At 30.0% G+C, this 20,233-nt stretch overlaps 10 protein-coding genes across 10 annotated transcripts; 3 read left to right on the top strand and 7 right to left on the bottom strand. All coding sequences in view use genetic code 12, as the record gives it.

The window, feature by feature from the left end:
• Positions 1-493: 493 nt before the first annotated feature.
• Positions 494-2,376, bottom strand: RXT3 (Rxt3p). Its single transcript, XM_064881603.1, has one exon. It carries the CDS (start codon positions 2,043-2,045, stop codon positions 549-551), a length of 1,497 nt encoding a protein of 498 aa, XP_064738297.1. The 5' UTR covers positions 2,046-2,376; the 3' UTR covers positions 494-548.
• Positions 2,377-5,445, bottom strand: RJT21DRAFT_120009 (uncharacterized protein). The gene has a single exon (XM_064881602.1). The coding sequence runs from the start codon at positions 5,404-5,406 to the stop codon at positions 2,431-2,433; it is 2,976 nt and encodes a 991-aa protein (XP_064738296.1). The 5' UTR covers positions 5,407-5,445; the 3' UTR covers positions 2,377-2,430.
• UTP21 (rRNA-processing protein) lies at positions 5,446-8,326 on the bottom strand. Its single transcript, XM_064881601.1, has one exon. The coding sequence runs from the start codon at positions 8,308-8,310 to the stop codon at positions 5,566-5,568; it is 2,745 nt and encodes a 914-aa protein (XP_064738295.1). The 5' UTR covers positions 8,311-8,326; the 3' UTR covers positions 5,446-5,565.
• A 129-nt stretch (positions 8,327-8,455) lies between these two features.
• RJT21DRAFT_120007 (tRNA dihydrouridine synthase) lies at positions 8,456-10,602 on the top strand. The gene has a single exon (XM_064881600.1). It carries the CDS (start codon positions 8,735-8,737, stop codon positions 10,580-10,582), a length of 1,848 nt encoding a protein of 615 aa, XP_064738294.1. The 5' UTR covers positions 8,456-8,734; the 3' UTR covers positions 10,583-10,602.
• On the bottom strand, positions 10,603-11,342 carry RJT21DRAFT_120006 (uncharacterized protein). The gene has a single exon (XM_064881599.1). It carries the CDS (start codon positions 11,290-11,292, stop codon positions 10,714-10,716), a length of 579 nt encoding a protein of 192 aa, XP_064738293.1. The 5' UTR covers positions 11,293-11,342; the 3' UTR covers positions 10,603-10,713.
• Positions 11,343-11,502: 160 nt separating this feature from the next.
• ECM3 (putative ATPase) lies at positions 11,503-13,944 on the bottom strand. Its single transcript, XM_064881598.1, has one exon. It carries the CDS (start codon positions 13,488-13,490, stop codon positions 11,643-11,645), a length of 1,848 nt encoding a protein of 615 aa, XP_064738292.1. The 5' UTR covers positions 13,491-13,944; the 3' UTR covers positions 11,503-11,642.
• A 103-nt stretch (positions 13,945-14,047) lies between these two features.
• RJT21DRAFT_120002 (uncharacterized protein) lies at positions 14,048-15,123 on the bottom strand. The gene has a single exon (XM_064881597.1). It carries the CDS (start codon positions 15,002-15,004, stop codon positions 14,387-14,389), a length of 618 nt encoding a protein of 205 aa, XP_064738291.1. The 5' UTR covers positions 15,005-15,123; the 3' UTR covers positions 14,048-14,386.
• Positions 15,124-15,281: 158 nt separating this feature from the next.
• Positions 15,282-17,409, bottom strand: POB3 (FACT complex subunit). The gene has a single exon (XM_064884114.1). The coding sequence runs from the start codon at positions 17,322-17,324 to the stop codon at positions 15,648-15,650; it is 1,677 nt and encodes a 558-aa protein (XP_064738290.1). The 5' UTR covers positions 17,325-17,409; the 3' UTR covers positions 15,282-15,647.
• A 545-nt stretch (positions 17,410-17,954) lies between these two features.
• HOM2 (aspartate-semialdehyde dehydrogenase) lies at positions 17,955-19,220 on the top strand. Its single transcript, XM_064881595.1, has one exon. The coding sequence runs from the start codon at positions 18,033-18,035 to the stop codon at positions 19,125-19,127; it is 1,095 nt and encodes a 364-aa protein (XP_064738289.1). The 5' UTR covers positions 17,955-18,032; the 3' UTR covers positions 19,128-19,220.
• A 22-nt stretch (positions 19,221-19,242) lies between these two features.
• RJT21DRAFT_31096 (S-adenosylmethionine-dependent methyltransferase) lies at positions 19,243-20,225 on the top strand. The gene has a single exon (XM_064884112.1). It carries the CDS (start codon positions 19,321-19,323, stop codon positions 20,179-20,181), a length of 861 nt encoding a protein of 286 aa, XP_064738288.1. The 5' UTR covers positions 19,243-19,320; the 3' UTR covers positions 20,182-20,225.
• The last annotated feature ends 8 nt before the right edge of the window (positions 20,226-20,233 follow it).

Below are 20,233 nucleotides of genomic sequence, written 5' to 3'. Positions count from 1 at the left end.
ATCAGTAAACTATTACACCCTTCGTCATCATCGCTACATTCTTCACTAATTAGTGTCGTTAACTATGCACGTAATTTAAATATGTAAGAAGTCGTCTCACTCCAAGAAATTATGAAGGAAGGGAAAAAAAAAAGAAATTTTCTGGTTTAGTTCATCCGATAAAGAAACCATTGAATACTGAGGCTGAGAATAGGGAGGCAGTACCCATTTATACTCTGGAGTACAACTAGAATACTTATGTAATTAGAATGAACGGGCTCATGTAAATACAAGCCAGGATTTAACTTATTGTTTTTCTAATTATATTTAACCTATATTGTTTACTGGAGTAATTATTCTTCTACAAATTCTAGTCAACCGAACAATAGGCCTCGTGATCCGAGGCACATGCACACGACTATACCGTGAAGATAATAAAATTTAATATAATACATAAAGAAATAATAATAATAATAATAATAATAAAAATAATAATAATACTAGCAATAACTATTAGTTAATTCTCCCTTCAATCAAGCCTTTGGTTTTTGTTCACTTTCTTTTACTTTTTACTTTTCTTTTTCTTTTTCTTTTTCTTTCTCCTGTTCTTTCAACTTATCATACTTTTCCTTAATCAGTTTATAATATTCGTAATTGAATTTCCAACCTTCTCTTTCATGACTGGATTCATCATTAACTAGTTTTCTTTCGACTTGTTCTTCTTTATTATATTGTTTGGAACTTAATCGATCATAATAAACCAGTCCTTGACTCTCCCATTTAATATTATAAATAGCAATTGATAACCCTTGATGCTTATTTAAATTATGCCATGAACGAGAATTCAATCCATTATTATAATATCCATAGTACTTAAGAATAGGTGGTAATAATAATACTTCAACAGATAAGTCTCCCAATACTGTTTGTTCTGATTCTGGTTCTGGTTTTTCTCCTTCAATCTCTTTACCAATTCTTGGTAATGGCTTAACAATACCTTTTAAATCCCAATCTTCATTCCATGGACCTAATCCTGAAATTTTCCCATTAAAGAATCCAATATGTTGTAATATTTGTAATATATCACTATCATCAGTATATATACCATTAATTCCACCCCAAATTTCTCTCTTTTTATTATCACTAATTAACAAAAATCTTTTAATAAATCGATAAGGAATTTTAACTTCAATTATATTATTGACATATTCTAAGGGTAATGGTAAAATACTTGGAATATATTTGATAGTCTCTTCATGTTTTCTCTCTTTAAATAATTCTTGAATCTCTCTGAATCTTTCTACATGTTCGGGTTTTAACCCATACAAAGTTTTGATCTGTACAGTTTCCCATGTAGTAGTTGGATTATATATGACACTCCCTAAATAACGAAGATTTGGGAAATATTCTTTTATTATGTCTTGTATAGGTGCAACATTAAATGTTATTGGTAGAGGATTATCAGTTCTTTGCTTTTTAAGTGTTGGTTCTTGAATTTGTTCAGCATTAACTATTGGAGTAGCAGAAACAGTACCTATTGGTTCATTCACATTAGTGGATTCATTAGCAGCACCATCTACACCATTGGGATGATGATGGTGATGATGATGATGGTGATGGTGGTGGTGATGATGAGGATTCTGGGGATGCGCGTGATGATGATGATGGTGATGATGTGGGTTAGTCAGATGAGATTGATCTTGATGTAATTGTTGCTGTTGCTGTTGAGACTGAGTTTGAGATTGATGTTGAATATCTTTTTGTGGTTGAGTTGGTACTACAGATTGAGTAGATGGAGATATTTGTTGTTGGTGCAGCAGCAGTTGATGTTCTATTTGATGGAGTTGAGGTGGCTGTTGATGCGGCACTTCTTCTTGTTTTACACGAACATCGTCGTCTGCATTATTTAAAAAGTTACTTATACCCAAATTACTGGCTGATGGTAACTTACCCAGACCTCCTGGTACACTTCCAGATAGAAATGATATTGGTGGAAGCCTTATACCTCCCGATGGAGATAAGTTTGGGTTTGGGTTTGGGTTTGGGTTAGTATTTCCTGAACTCATACGATAACTTTAACTTTGACTTTATGCTTCTTAATAAAAACAGAATCAATTGGACTCAATTCAATTCGGTTGCTTCACGTTAATTCACTACCACTCAAACCGACTCCAATTAACTATGTATAAGACGTTAACTATGGTAAACTTTTCAATCTCGGTCGTACATCCCGGCTATGAAAATTTGTTTTTCCCCCTCCAACGATGGACTTTATTTTTCGTGAGCGTTGTGTTAGCAGTTTTGTGGTTGACAAGAGGATTTTCAGGATATTTTATTTCGTGGGGTACCTGCCCATAGATAAGAGAGTAGTTTAAGTATGTACATATTATATTATATATGTACGTTGTTAATTATTATGTATATTATATATGAATATTATGTATGTAACGGTTACCACTTCTTATTAGTAGCACATCCATAATGAACTATATGATCATTTTTATCTACCGTAAATACACTGTATCCAAGTCTCTTATTACATATTGTACACAATTGTTTACCAGAATTTATAACGTAACCTTTACTTTCAATGTTTAATATTTTATCATATAATTTAAGTGACCCCACTTTATAGAGTTGTGATACAACTCTTGTATCATAAGTATTCTTTTGAGAATTAATCACTTGATTATTTAAGAATGACAGAAGTTTATGTAATGGGAATCGTGATGGTAAACTTGTCATAACCATTAATATTGACATTTTTGAACCTTGACTATTTAATAATTTCTCAATTAAATCAATATTTTCATCATAATTTATAAGTAAATCTTCTAATAATTTTTGTAATAATCCTTGACCTGTTATTTTATTAATAGCATAAATTTCACAACAATATTCCATTGCTTTATCTAAATCATTTAATTGATTAAATAATACATCAATAGATTTCTCATGTTCTCCTAATTTCTTATAAATAAATACAACAAATCTTAAGAATTCAACTCTTTCAAATGGAATTTGTTTTAATACTACCCATGGATCATAATTATCGGTTGTTTGTAAAAATTTATATAATTTTCCATATACTTCATGATTAACAATTGTTTCATCTTCACCATTTTTAACAGGTATAGCCTTTAATTGATCAATATATAATAATATCAATTTAGTATAAAATTTATCAAGAATCTTGGCCTTTTCACTCTTAAAAATTAACCATTCAAGATAATTTATACCAAGTAATTCCAGCTTTAAAACTTCAAGAAAAAAATTCAAAACTTTAGAATTATCATAACTTTCACATTCATAAGAATCATTCATAAATATTAATTGAGATTTTAAAATTTGATTATCAAAATCTAATTCTTCAGTAATAACCCAATATGCAAATTGAAATATTAATTCTAAATCATCATTATTTAATTTAGTTAAATATTCAATAGTTAAATCAGGACTATGATCTCCTTCATGACTTAATTTATATAACATTTCTAACGCAGAATCATGTAAATGTCGACTATAATAAAAATCAAGTAATTCACGAATTTGATTAGTAGATAATAAACAATCATTAACAACTTTAGCATCACAAAAATTATTAGGTAATCTTAATAATGGACCTAATAACATTGGTTTAGTATAAAAATAACATAAAAATAATGAAGTATCAATGATCTTTCCAACTTGATTTAAATATAACTTCATATTTCCCTTACCAATATATAAATCATAAGGAGTTAATTCAATACCTTTCCATTTAATAGTCATATCATTTAAAAAACTCATATTAATTCTTCTTTGATCTGTTAGATAAACAATTAAATATTTAACTGCTTTTGAAAATTTTCGAATATTTGAAGCAGTAATTTGTGCTTTTGATTGTGATGGTCCATTAATATTTCCATGATTACTTGTAGTATTAGTTCGAATTGATGGAGCAGGACTTTCTGTACCCAGTTGTTCATTAACTAAAATCAGAATATCTTGTATTGATACTCGTTTAACAACATTAGTAGAAAATGATCGCATACTACTGGCTTCATCTTCATTTCTTTTACTTAAGAATTTCTCTCCATTAAGGAAATCAGGAAATAATGCTAATACATCTCGAAATGAAATCATCCATTCAGAACAAATTTCTTCCAAGGCTTCATGATATTTAAAATATGATTCAAATAATACAACTGCTTTCCTCTTATAAAGTTTTCTTAGTATTAATAATCTTTGCTTTTCAGGATTATCACTTCTAAAAAATTTACTTGTATCTCTTAATTTAGTTACTAATTTAATTGCTTTATTTAATCCTACAATTTTTAAATCATTTTGAGGATCTTTAAGATTACCACTATTAGATCCTTTACCAGTAATAGTTAAATATTGATCTATTTGCTTTTGATAATCAATAATTTTAAATTGTAAGATTTCAGTACTTGAAGATAAGAAAATTATATTATTTTCTAATGTTAATTGAACTACTGAATTTATTTGATGATGAAATTTTTGAATTAAATCTCCTGTTGTATAATCTATAATTTCTAATTTTTTATTATATATAATTAATAAATAAATTGGAGATATGAAAGTTATATGAGTTGGAACATTTGAATTCCATTTAATAGTTGACGGTATAATTTTATCATTATTAAGTAATATTGATTGACTATCTTTTACAAGTAATATTTCATTATTATCTATTGGAATATTCCAACTTCTAGTAGATCCTGATAATCCGAAATAACTAAATGATGAATTACCTCCAAATCCATCAATAATTAAAGGTTTTATATGGAAATTAATTTGATTATCATTATCATTATCATTATCATTTTTATTTTTATTTTTATTATTTTCTTCTTTACTATACTCTAGTAATAAAAAATCATTAGTTAAACCAATTAAAATACTTGTATTATTATATTGAGTAATTGATTTAATTTTATCCTTAACCGATATTTCTTTAAATTTTTGAAATTGTAATATATTTCTAGTTTTATTAATTATTTTATAGATAATAACTTTCTTTTTAGATCCTGTTATAAATAATCGATTTTCTTGATAATTTCCATATATAAAATCGACTCCAACTTCTAATTCTTGAATTAAATTTACATGACTACCAATAATTTCATAAATTCGATATAATTCTATAGTCAGGATAATTAATATTAATTTATTAGTATTTTCATTGGATACTGGAAGATGACTTATTTTATCTATACTGGATGAATCTCTTGTAACATTATGAAATGAAGTTTCAAATTTTAATTTATCATCATTATCTTCAGTTATAGTAGTAGAATATATTGAAAGATCTCCATTACTAAATCCTACAAAAAGTCGTCCATTTAAATAGTATATCGCCGTAATCTTGCCATTGGAAGATAGATGGATCCGATTGATGGGCTCTATTATATCTATATTCATTGGCTGTACATCTATGGACTTTAAAGCTAATTATATATATTCTACTTATTAACTATTTATAATTAAACCATTATGCCTTAGCCGGAACTTTTGATGATATTTGGAGATTATGTACCGGACTTCTGGCTAAAGATTTTTTTTTTGTTAGGGAGGAGTATCTCACACAGTCGTAACAAATCCTATAACTCCTGAACAGTATTTCACTAATTCGTCAACGTGACTTGGATCATTGGACTTATACCATAAATCAAGCGCTTCTGAAAGTTCACTTTCATCTTTGAAATTACGGATAACATCTCCGTGATTCTTTAAGAACATTGAAAATAATGATTGGAATAAATCATAATTAGTATGGGAATTAATTCCTGCAGTTAATGCTTCCACAAAGTGTGTAAACTCTGTTAATGGAGGGAAAGCATTTAATGATCTAATTTCTAAATCAATTACTGATGGTGGTGCTGCCAATATATATTGTAAGAAGAATGTATAGTCTTTAACTTCTGCTTCTGCTCCTTCTCTCAATAATGTAGTAAACTTAGATTCAAATGAATGTCCATTATCCTTTAAAGCTCGTAATTTACTTGTATCTTCTGAAGATTGTCCATTAGAATTTTGATTCTTTTCATTACCATTGGATCCACTAGCAGTATCACCTACTACTTCTCCACCTAATGATAAGAAAAATGGTGCTTGTTCTGGTTTCTTAGGTGCCTCCTTTGGTTTACTACGTTGTTTGATAGTATCTAAATGAATTAAAGTACTATATTTAGATCTTGGACCAAGACTTAAAGTAACCAAATTAGAATCTATTTGTTTAACTGATTCATATTTTTGAATAACATCTACTTCTTCATTATCATTATCTAATGCACCTTCCAATAATGTAGAACCACCATCACCAGATACATTAGGTAATAAAGTAGTTGAAAATTCTTCTTCTTCAATATGTCTTGTTGAAACAGGTACAAATTGTGATCTATTAGTCCAAAGTGATATACCATTTCCTGATACATGAGTTGTAGCTAAGAAATCACCAATTGGTGAGAATTTAACATTGGTTGCAACACTTGGTAATCTAATACCATCAATACATCCACCGGTTGGTAAATCCCAAGTTCTTAAAGTTGAATCTAAACTAACAGATACTATCCATCTACCATTTGGTGAAAAATCCATACCAATAATTCTATTAGTATGTCCATATAAAATTCTAACCACTTTTTGAGTAAGAACATCAATAATAACAATACTTAAGTCATCTAATGCACAAGCAATTAAGTCAGATGATTTATGATAAACCATAGAAGTAATTGGAGCTTCTAATTGTAATTTACCTAAATATTTTGATTCAGTAAAATTATAGAATCCCACAATTCCATCTAATCCAGTACTTACCATCATTCTATTCATACCATCAATAGCAAGTCCCGTGACCCCCTTTTTATGTAAAACATATCTTTTTCTCAATTTTCCCGATTGTAAATTGAAAACTCCAATTCCTCCAACGGTAGATCCAACTAAAGCAAAATTTCCACATTGAGAAATACAAATGGCTTTAACAATACCATTATCAATAGTATTTAAATTATGACGACCAATTCTTTTTGATCTAGAATCCCAAGTTCTAGCAAAAGTTTCATCTTTATGAGCAGTAATTATATTTTCCCAATCTCCTTCACGAGCTTGAGATGATGAAATAGCCACAATTTCAGGGAATTTATCACGAACAGATTGTTTCAGTTTAACTCTTTGAGAAAATTCTTGAGCTTGAGCATCTTTTCTTAATGAAAAAGTCCAGAATGATTTATCTCTTGATGCACTATATATGAAATGAGATTTATTTTCATTGGGGAATTCAATTGCTGTTGGAGGTGATGAATGGCCACCACGAGATCTGAGATGACGTGGAGGTGCAGCAATAGTAGCTGATAAATTTGGATCAAATACAAATTCTTTTAAATGATTATCACCTCCATTAGTAATGACAATAGGTTGACCATTTAAGAATTTAGCATTAGCAATACCTCCATAACTTTCTTTATGAGCATTTCTTAATACATGAATTCTTGACTTCTTATTTAAATCATAAAAAAATAAATCACCACTATTTAATCCTGCAACTAAATGATTAGAACCATCAGTTCTAAATGATACACTAACCACTTTATTTTCATTACCTACTCCGAATTTTGAAATAACTTTAGCTTTTCTTAAGTTATATAAATGAATATTACCTGTAGAAGTTCCAATAGCTACAATATCTAAAACTGGAGCTGATTCAATACAAGAAATAGTTTCCGAAAAGTTTGTTTTGAATAATAATTTACCAGTTCTAATATTAATAATATATAAATCAGTAGTGGTAGTTAATACAATCTTATTAAGATAAGTTGGAGGATGAATTAATCCAGTAACATCTTCATTTAATGAAAATTTTAAAGTTGAATATAATTCTGCTGATTTAGTTGTTGGCTTTTTAAATATAAAAGTTTCTCCCTTAGCTGATACAGCCACTAAATAATCTCCAAATACTAATAATTTATTAATTGAACTAGTTGTAGGACATTCAAGACTATGTTCTAATCTTCCTCTTTTATAGATTCCAATTTGATTTGAATAAGATGCAAACACATAATGATAATGAGCAGCTAATGCTGTAATTTTAGATGAAGTTTGATTCTGAGATACAAACAATAAATGTAATGTAGCCACATCATAAATTTGAAAAGATCTTCCAACTGAAGTTACTACATAAAAGGTTGAACCTAAAGTACCTATTGCAAATGGAATTTCATTAGATACATTCCCCAAGACTCGGAAAGGACTGAATATTCTAGAAGCTTTCTTGGTCTTTGGAGTGGTCTGAATCTCAACTTTACGTCTCTTATCTGTTGGTTCTACCATGCTTCCTTGTTGCTCATAGTGAATCATTAGAGTATGGGTATTTTGAAATTTTTTTAATGAGGATGAGCTACTGCGAAATGCGAAATGCGAAAATGCGCTACGATGTGCGTAATGACATAGAGTAAGTGAATTATGATAAATATAAGTATAGTATAAGTATAAGTATAAGTACAAGTACAAGTATATTAAGAAATTACAAATTACTAATAAAGGAAGTAGACTTATACAACATCTACATAGACCAACATTATAATGTATGTCATATGAATCTCCATTGATTTAGTGGACATGTTTAGCGATAGAACTCATCCCATCGCAGTGTCGCAAAAAAATTATGTAATAGTGAAAAATTCACGAAGCACACTATGCACTAAGCACTAAGCACTAAGCACTAAGTAACTCTATAGATCAAGTGGGATATATCATGACTTCTACACCAGAAAAAAGAGCTGCAGATGCAGTTGATGGAGTTGAAGTAGAAACAGAAACTCAAACCCAGACCAAAAAACAACATGTTGAATATCCTAAGGGAGTAGCAGTTATTAAGGCCGAGTATATTGTTTCAAATCCTGCTAATAATGGTGAATCAACAGCTCTGTATGATGATGATGAAGCTGAAGGTGGAGAAAGATCTAAACCGGAAAATCCTTCTGGTGGTAAGAAGAGACGTGGACAAAATAAGAATCGTGATTTAAAACAGAAACGTGAAGAAATAAGATTATGTTCAACTTTATTAGATCCAGACAATATTAGAGAATGTTCATTTGGACCAGATCAATGTCGTAATAGTCATAATGTAGAAGAATATCTTGCTAGTAAACCTACCGATGTCGATGGAATTTGTCCTGTTTATCAAGCCATTGGATATTGTCCTACTGGATTGAAATGTAGATGGTTAAAATCACATTATGTTGAAGGTAAATTATTAAGAAAAGACGATTCAGAAATAAAGAAAGATGAGGAAGTTAATAAGATTTCTCATTCTGCAAAGGATTTATTAAGAAAGAAGAAGTATATTTTTAAATTAGCAGATCAAATAATTCCATATATTGATTCTCAAGTTCAAAATGAAGAGAATTTAGAAAAACGTAAAGATAATGAAGCAGCATATATTGAAGCCCCATTTAAAGTTGCAGAAAAGAAAAAGTTATATTTAAAGAATGCTAAGATAGTATCTCCATTAACTACCGTGGGTAATTTACCATATCGTAGATTAATGAAAACTTTAGGAGCTGATATTACTTATTCAGAAATGGCACTTACAATTCCTATGCTTCAAGCAACTGCTGCTGAATGGGCATTACCAAAGGCTCATAAATCTGAATACCCTGGCTTTGGAGTTCAAATTGCAACTTCAAAACATTATCAAGCCGCTAAAGTTTCTGAAGCTATATACAAAGAAACTACACATGTTTCTGAGATAAATTTAAATTGTGGTTGTCCAATTGATTTATTATATAGACAAGGTCAAGGTTCAGCATTAATGGATCAACCCGCTAAATTATTAAGAATTTTAAAATCTATGAATTATTGTTCGGGAGATATTCCCGTAACTGTTAAAATGAGAACAGGTACAAAGGATTATAAAAATACTGCTATTCCATTAATTGATAGAATACTAAAAGAAAATGATGTTGCAGCCATTACTTTACATGGAAGATCTAGACAACAACGTTATACAAGAGAAGCTGATTGGTCATATATTGGAGAAGTAGCTCAAACAGTTAAAACTTGGAATGAGAAAAAGGAAGATGATAAAGAGAAATCAGATACTCAACCAACTTGGTTTGTTGGTAATGGAGATATTTATACTCATGAAGATTGGTATAAAGCTATGGCAATTGATGGAGTTGATTCTGTTATGATTGCCAGAGGTGCATTAATTAAACCATGGATATTTGAAGAAATAGAATCTCAACAATATTTAGATAAGAGTGCCAATGAAAGATTAGAAATTTTAAGAACTTTTAGTAATTTTGCTATTGAACATTGGGGATCTGATGAATATGGAGTAGGATTAGCTAGAAGATTTTTATGTGAATTCTTAAGTTTTACTCATAGATATATTCCAATTGGAATTTTAGAAAGATTACCACCAAAGATTAATCAAAGACCTCCAGCATGGAAGGGAAGAAATGAATTAGAAACATTATTAGGATCAACTGATTATAAAGATTGGATTAAAATAACAGAAATGTTCTTAGGTAAGGCTGGGCCAGAGTTTCAATTCACTCCAAAACACAAGAGTAATGCTTATGAAAATAGTCGATAAATGAAACGATATATATATATATATTACCAACAGTGCTATCTAGCTATACATATATAAATGAATAAATAAATAAAGAACAAACTACAGCTACAACTGTCACTATTACTCTGTTAACTCTTAACTCTTAACATTTAACTCTTTCTGGATTTAACCTTAGAGTCAGAAACTTCATCATAATGACTTGATAAGCTTTTAGCTTGATCCTTCAAGATTTGTAAATCTTCATCTTTATCAGCCAATTCTTTCTTTAATTTTTCAATTTCAGGATTAGATTCGCCACCCTTAGCCTTAAGATTATCTAATTTATCCTTTGTAGAAATTAATTCACCAACTAAAGAATAAGTTCTTGATAAAATTAAAGTTAAGAATAAAGTGAATCCACAAAGATACATATTTCTTTGAGCATAAAATCTTCTTGCTTGAATTTCTGATCTATCATTCATAATTGTACCTTGTAAACCTCCTGAATTAGTTGAAGAATGTAATTCTGCAGTAACTGAATATACACGATTAATTGAATCAATAAATAATACAAGAACAAATCCTAATATACATTTAATAGCAATTTGAAATTGTTCACTTCGAAATGGTGCACTAGCAGTAGCTAATACACTTCTTCTAATGGCTCTTGGAAATGGGAGGGATAAGATTGTAAAAAATCCCATTTCAATGACTAATAAGCCAAATACTAAGTTATAATATAATGCCATGATTTAAAATATCTTCTATAGGTTTTATTTAACTATCAATTGATGTTGGTAACTTATGACATGTTCTTTAATAAGGCTATAGCAATCAAATTTCACCATGTACCTGACGGTAACCGAAGCGGTTAGAGAGGACTGCATACAAGACAAGACAAGACAAGTCAAGACAAGAAAAGATAATCTCCTATAAAAATAATAATAATAATAATAATGGTAGTGTGTCATTAATGTGTCATTACTTCTCTATTAATTCTATTAACAATGGTTAAGTAATTTGAAAGGGTGCATAAGCAATTAGTAAGAAAGAAAGAAAGAAAGAAAGAAATTATATATAAAAATATTTTTGAAAATCATTAGAACCCTAAAGAAACACTCAATGTAAAGGTTACTAAAAATGGTAATGTAATGAAAAGAATTGAATATTGACAAATTAAACAAACGGCTAAACAGTCCATTTGAAGAAAATCCTCCGAAGTAGGATCAGTATAAAATGCAGTAAAATAAACTAAAGCAGTAGCATTGGGTAATCCAAATTCTAATACACTAACGAATCGAATTAATTTATCATCTCCATACCATCCACCTTTATGAAATCCCGTGGTTAATCCAACTCCAAATATTGGAATTATAATTAATCTTGCAGCAGTAATCATAACTGCTGTTTTCCAAAATCCTGGTGGCATTCTTTTAACTTGTAAACGTGATATAGTAGCTCCAAGAAGTAATAATCCTAATGGAACTGATGCTGCACCAATATAACTTGTAAGATCAATTATAAATGATAATGGAGGTTGACCATCAGGAGCAGGATGAATTGTAAAATTATCAGTAGTAACAAATAATGCCTTTAATGGAGGTGACATAGCAATAATAGTAGATACAATTAAAGAAACTGAATTTGGAGCTAAGAAATTCTTAGCTGTTTGAATTAATTGTTTTTTAAATTTTTGACCTCTAGTTAATGGTACTTCATCTTGAGAATCATCTATTATAGTACTCTTTCTACTATCTTTAACTGAAATAGCTCCAACATCACTCATTGCTGTTATAGTCTTTTTAATTTCATTATGTCGTAAATTTTCAAATTCAGAATATTCATTTATCACATCATGAATATCTTGAGATCTTAATTTTCTTAACTCAGTAGTTCTAGAAGGAATCATTTGTAAAGTATTATAATTTACACTGGAAATTGAATTTCTTCTAGAACTTCCTCCCGATGTTATTGATCTTGGATTAGATGTAACTTTTTTAAGAGAACGAACTCTTAAGAATTCATCATGTTGATTAATTTCTTCTTGTTCGGGATCAATATGACTATGATGAATATGATGACTATCTCTATTGCTACTTACTTTTTTGAGTATGCTGGGATGACGTTGAGGCTGAGATTGAGATTGAGATTGTAATTGGGATTGAGCTTGTGATTGTGAAGGTAATGGAGAGAGGTGTTGATTTGGCTGTTCTGAATCATTTGTTGTGCTAGCACTTTCTAAGATAGCTTGAGAATCTGATGATGATGTGATAGAAATTTCATCATCTATACTAATGGCAGGACGTGAAGGATCTAAAGGTATTGGTAAACTTAAATTATTTGGATTTGTAGCAGTATGAATTGGAAAATGACTATCTTCTTCACTAGAATCTTCTAATTTCTTTTCTTCATCAATAATTGAATCTCCTAATAATTCTTCTCTAAAATCCCATTCAATAAGACGATATAATCCTAAACTGAATTGATAAAATACTTGAGATGCTAAAAATATACAAACATACGCTACACCTAAATTTCCTTCATCAGCTGTAAAGATAACATCTCCTTTAGATAACGTTTGTAAATAAGCAATAGGTAAATCAGAAATATTTGGAAATAATCCTACTGATAATAAACCACCTAACCATCTTTTTGGAGATCTTGTTACTATATGAGTTACATAAGCCATTGCTAAACCTATTATAAATAATAAAGTTCCCGTGAAAAATATGATTCCTAAATTTTTAATATCTGAACTTTTTAAATTTGTTACTATATTATCAAAGATTAAACATGGCATAATTGCAGTAACAATAGCATCAGCAATATCTCTAGTAGTTGCAACCGTTAAGATATTCTTTTTCGCTAGATAAAAGCCTACTGCTATAATGAAATAAATTTTAAATATGGGCTTGGCTGCCGCATAGACAAGTAACCCTAATGACATATTATACTATATATTATACTATTATAATATTTATAATATTGATATTATACTGTGACTTCTTTTTTTGATTTGTATAAGTTGATGAATAAGCTGTTATATGTGATTTGTAATATATAGACTCTGATTTAAATGAACTTTTGATCAGATAAATCTAAGGTTGGTTGGAGAAATTGGTGGGGCTTAAAGTTGGAGGAGGATTATTCATTAATAATATTGTTGCTCGGGAATCAGACAGGGCTCGCACGACATGTAGAAGTGTCGGGGTAGTTAGATTATAAATAACTATTAGAATCCAAAGAACTTCAACTAGAGCTTAAACTATTCAAATAAACAAAAGTATTATATAATTAAACGAAGTTATAACTAATGATCGTGATTCCCGTATAGCATATTTGGTATGCGTTTCTTTTTTTTTTTTGATGGGTTATAGTTCCGCCTTATTTTATCCATCTCCGGTCAATTAGTGCGGGCTGTTAAATTTTTCAGTGGAGGTCGCAAATTTCCTATAATTTTGCGTTTGGGGGATCCTGGCTCTACCTACAAAGCTTACAGCAATTATTTTTATACATATTACCAATTACGAAGATTGTAATATTATATTAAGTAATGCAAATTTAGTAAAGCAAAACAAAACAAAGCAAAGCAAAGCAATATATAATAAAGAAAAGCAAACTAAACTAAACTATTGAATTAAAGGAATGAATATAGTAACAAGAAATGAAAGAATTAACGGGGTATAATAAACTGTATCATAACAGCCAAAGTGGAGTATCACCAATAAAAACCATAGAGCCAAATTAAAATTAAAGTAGGGTATCATTAAGTAAGTAAAAAAAAATTAAGTTTGTAGAAAAAAACGTTCTCATCATAAACAAGCCCAAAGTTAATTTGGGTCACTATTTAGGAAACTTTTGAATATCGACAAGAGTTAATTGACTGTTTCTTTTACTTGTTTTGGAATGTAGTTTGTTATCACTAACATTAATATTATCATCATTGCCAAGATATACTCCAATTATTTCCACTACTCCATCGATAGTTTGAATAACCATCTCTTCTTCGAGAAACTCATCGTCAATGTCAAATTCAATTTCTGAATCTAATTGCTTATCTTGCAAGTTCTTATTTTTCTTAATAAATTTATTAGGAACTTGAGGTTTCTCTATAGATTCCTCATCAGAGAAAATTGAACCATCTGAAGAGCTTGACCCATAATTATCCAGATGACTTCCTTCAATTGAGCTAAGTTCTGCCATTTCATCAACTTCTGATATGGAATTTATCTTTTCTGAAGGCTGAATTATACTATTACTAGTATGAGCTTCAGTAGAAGTAATTTTGATACTTTTAGTAGTAATTTTACTTGTAAATAATCTCATGGGAGATCTCATTGGTATTGATTGAGCAATCCCAATTTCTGAAAATTCAGAGGACATCTTTTCTTTAGTTATATAATCTATTGTATGATCTAAGTAGATTGGATCAGGTTGGAATGTAGTTGTGAAATCACACATACACAATGGATTAGGGAGATGAGATTGTTAAAGAGAATAATAATAATAATAATAATTCTATTATAAACTGGAGAACAAAGAACTATGATGTATATTTATATAAATTTATATGCAAAAACATTCTATAAATATATGCAATAGAGATTCGGCAAAAGATGGATTTTTTATAGATTATGATAAAGCTGGTTATTAACTAATTATTTATCCTCGTGTATAGTAAAGTAATTGTACGTAAAGCATCTGTTTAAGAACTGTAACAGATTTGCTTTAAGCTTTAATCTAGCCATTTATAGCCTTTTTTTGCCCGCAGTTTGCTGCAACTTGTGACATTAATTACGGTTTTAATTTTATTTTTTAGGGAGGTGCGTTCCCAAAAGAGGCTGGATTGTCCCAATCCGGTAATGTAATAATTAGCGCCTATACTTTAGGGAGATTTACCTTCAAGCTATAAATCAGAAAAATATGTCTAATGCTGCTCGTCACCGCACGGATGTGATGTATAATCAAGTAGAACTTGCCGAGCAGTTGATAGCTACAAGTTTCACAACTTGTTTATGTAAAATCTTTATTACTAATACTACTAATACTACTACATTAACCTAGTTTCACTATTATTGAAATAGTAAGCTAATTTTTAAAACTCTTAATTCTTAGATTTCTTCTTTGGTGGTCTATCATCTCCATTAGCTTCTTCATCCTCTTCAGAATCACTAGCAGAAGCATCAGAATCAAATTCTTCGGCTACATCGGAATCGGAACCAGAATGGAAATCATCATCTGCACTTTCTTCTTCTCCAGCACTTCCCATATCTACATCATCATCGTCATCATCATCATTGGCAGCCTCATTAATGGCTTTAGCCAATCTAGCTTTAGCGATTTTTTCTTCATTTTTAATTCGGATACCCTTTTCAGCAGAAAATCTTTCAATTGTTTCTTGTTCAGCACGATCAATACTACCAAAAATATGTGGTTGACCTGATCCTCTAACATGAATTTCCAAATCAAATGTTTTTGATGCAGTTACACCACCACCTGTTCTTGACATGGTGATATTACTAATTTCTGAAAATGGAATATAAATAGTTGGTTTAGTAACAAATACAAAACATCTGTCTAATGGATATAAATAACCTTCAGATGCCTTTAAAGAACATGTTATACCTGGTTGACCAATACTACTCTTAAAAGATCCTGGCATTATTAATCTTCTTTCAGTTAATCCTCGTAAACAATGGGACATAACTGAATGAGTTAATGAATCATATGTCTTATGTAATCTATCTTTATATTTGTCATTATAATCTTGTTCACTAATATTTAATTCAACTTCTGTTTCTTCTTCCTTTAAGAATTGTAATACTAAAAATGGATATCTCGTTTGACCTTGTCTTAAAGGTGGATCTATTTGTAATATAACTAAATGATGTGATTCATCTGGTTTTGGTAATGAAAAAATTCTTTCTATTTGTTTATATTGAATCTTATAATCATAAGTTTTACCACGTAATCTTAATGATGATGGATACATATCAATATCATAACGACCTCTTGGAGTTAAGAATAAGACTTCACTGAATGAAACAATAGCTTCACCAGCAACTTGTCCAATATCAGCTTTATCTCTTAATTGTTCATAAAATACTGAAGCAGCACTCTTTTCTTCTTCACCATTATCTTCTTCTTCTTCTTCTTCATTATCTTCAACTCCTTCACCATTCTCTTCCTTTTTAACACCTTCTTCACCATTAGCTTCTTTCACTTTTACACCATTCTTTTCTTTCTTTTCTTCATTTTCAATTGTACCTGGAACATAAAATCTCATTTCTACTAATTCATCTCCTGGACCAGAATTATCTAAATCAAATTCAATTGCTACTTCATTTTTACCAGTTAAATTAGAATTACTAATAGAACTATAAGGAATTTCAAAAGCTGGTTTATTATTAACATTGAAAATATACTCATTTCTAGCTAAATCATTTTTACCCCAATTCCAACCTCTTAAAGAATGTTCTCGATGATCTAATGATAAATGGAAATTTCTTTGTAATTCTTGCTTTAATTGATTAAAATCTTCAACATCAAAACCATCCAACATTACTACACCCTTATTTTTTGTTTGTACACGTAATTCATACCCTCTTGAACCTCTGGACCATTGAGTTGCTACTATTTCTTCACTTGGTAATAAAAATGGTTCATTATTAGTGGCCGATGGTGCGTTAGATTTCCATCCTAAACCAGAGTCAGCTATACGCATACGCCCACTACCTTTAGATTGATTAAGAAATATCTTCTCAAAATCAGTATTAACCATGTTGAATGTATATATATATAGAATGATTTCAGATTATAAATGTCTTCAATTCTTCACTATGATTCTGCGCTAATGGGCATTGACATTGACATCGATAATGGTCAGTAGGCTAAAAATTTCATTAATCTCGACCGCGTCGTTGTTGGTGCGACATTTTGTGCACTACTGGCTGGTGAGTGAGACATTATTAGGTAACAGTAGATAACTGAACAGGGTAATATAATAAATGGTAGAGGAATTACATATATATATATATATAGATATATATATTATGGTTAGGAGAACTCTATGATACTATTGTATGTTTAGTATATTGTTCATAACTAGTACCGTCTAGTACTAATTACTCAGTCTCATGAGAACGTCACTAATTGCTAATTTGACCTTCCAATAGTGCTAAGACTAGATATCCATATCAACTTAAAAGATAAATAATTAACTTTATACAGTATTTACAATATTGGTTGTGATTCAAATAATCATTCTTTACGTAGTTGCAAAATACATGCACCACCAATTAGGTAATGCCCCGAAACCGCACCTTATTGCGGACAGCTTATTTTGTGCGTCTGCTCGCTAAATAAAAATTGAGTCATGATCGGTGTGTGAAAAATCTCCATCATATACTTTAAATCGATTTGCTGTTGTTATATTATATTATATTATATTTTCTTTTTGAATATATAGTATTATAACTTAATTATAGAAATGGTTAAGAAAGCTGGTGTTTTAGGAGCCACCGGATCGGTTGGTCAACGTTTTATTTTATTATTATCTAATCATCCTGATTTTGAGATTCATGCTTTAGGTGCATCATCTCGTTCAGCTGGTAAGAAATATGTTGATGCAGCTAATTGGAAACAAACTGAATTATTACCAGAATCAGCTAAAAATATAAAAGTAGTTGAATGTAAACCACAAGGAGTATTTGCTGAATGTGATATTGTATTTTCAGGTTTAGATGCAGATTATGCTGGATCTATTGAAAAGGAATTTGTTGAAGCTGGTGTACCAATTATTTCAAATGCAAAGAATTATAGAAGAGAATTAGATGTTCCATTAATTGTTCCAATTGTAAATCCTGAACATTTATCAATTATTGAAAAGAAAGTTACTGATGCTAAAGCTGCTGGTAAATCTAAAATTGGTTATCAAATTTGTATTTCAAATTGTTCAACTGCTGGTTTAGTAGCTCCATTAAAACCTTTAGTAGAAGCCTTTGGACCTATTGATGCTTTAACTGTTACTACTTTACAAGCTATTTCTGGTGCGGGATTTTCTCCTGGTGTTTCATCAATTGATGTATTGGATAATATTATTCCATATATTGGTGGAGAAGAAGATAAATTAGAATGGGAAACTAAAAAGATTTTGGGTAATGTAAATGCTACTAAGACTGAAATCGTTAATATTCCTGAAGATGATTTAAAAGTTAGTGCTCAATGTAATAGAGTTGCAGTTAGTGATGGACATACTGAATGTATTTCTCTTAGATTTGCTAAGAGACCAGCTCCATCTGTTGAACAAGTTAAACAAGTATTACATAATTATGTTTGTGATGCCTTTAAAGAAGGATGTCATTCAGCTCCAAAACAAACCATCCATGTATTAGAAGAACAAGATAGACCTCAACCAAGATTAGATAGAAATAGAGATAATGGATATGGAGTATCTGTAGGAAGAATAAGACAAGATCCTGTTTTAGATTTTAAAATGGTTGTATTATCTCATAACACGATTATTGGAGCTGCTGGTTCAGGAGTCTTAATTGGTGAATTACTTTTAGCTAGAAATCTTATTTGAGCTTTTCAACCATTACTTTGTATTTAGCTTAATTCTATATCGAAAGGTATTTAAAAGAAAAGAAAATAAAAGAAAAGACGTTTAATAATGAAATGATTAATAGTACTGTAGAATTTAGTAGCCATATATATTAGTGAGAAAACAAAAAAAAATCCTCACTATAGTGGAAGCCATTACTACTCGAGAGATTTGAATGATAGATGCTAGTGGTTTCGATCCAATTGATAGTGCAGAGGATCATATCTACGAATTATATGCTATTCGAGAAGTTCCCGAGGGTCAGCATTTAGGATACTTTGATAGATCTAAGAATGAAATTAAGATTAGCTTAGAGGAATCTGGTATTGACTTAACTATCAAACAATCCTTATCTGGATTAAACTCCACCAGTTCTTCTACTGGATTTATATGTTGGCAATCGGCTACCTACTTTCTTGATTGGGTCATCAGTAAGATTGATAATCCATTTTATTCTATATTCCATAATAATCTGAATCTTGTGGTTGTAGAATTAGGTACGGGTGTAAGTGGGATTTGTGCATCAGTATTAGGATCTCGAGTAGGTCGATATATTGCTACTGATCAAAAGCATATCTTAAAGTTATTACAACAAAACATTAGTGATAACATTTCTTTACCTAGTAATTCGATAAAGAATAAACAAAAGCAAAAGCAAAAGCAAAAACAAAAAGTAATATCTCATCAAGTTGATGTAATTGAATATGATTGGGAATATCCTGAACAAGGTATTTATAATTATCAAGAATTATTCCAGGACGCTCTGGCACCACTCCCTGATGTGATTATCGCATGTGATACCATCTACAATGATTACTTAGTTCCATACTTTGTTAAAGCATTAAAATCATTAATGTCTAGTACTACTTTTGCAATAGTCTCACTACAAATGAGAGATCCTACTACGCTTGAGAATTTTGTTAATGAGGTAATTACTGCTAACCTCAAGATCTATTCTATCCCTACACATTTATTGAGTAAACACCAACAAAAGGGGTTTGTAGTATACTATATAACAGCCAATGACACTAATTAACTAATAGACAATAAGTATATATTAAATTAATAAGTAATAACTACGTACTAAA

This window comes from Scheffersomyces amazonensis, assembly GCF_036850825.1.
Source record: "Scheffersomyces amazonensis strain UFMG-HMD-26.3 chromosome Unknown RJT21scaffold_3, whole genome shotgun sequence".
In the NCBI taxonomy this organism is placed as follows: Eukaryota; Fungi; Ascomycota; class Pichiomycetes; order Serinales; family Debaryomycetaceae; genus Scheffersomyces; species Scheffersomyces amazonensis.
This window is presented reverse-complemented; position numbering and strand designations above follow the sequence as displayed.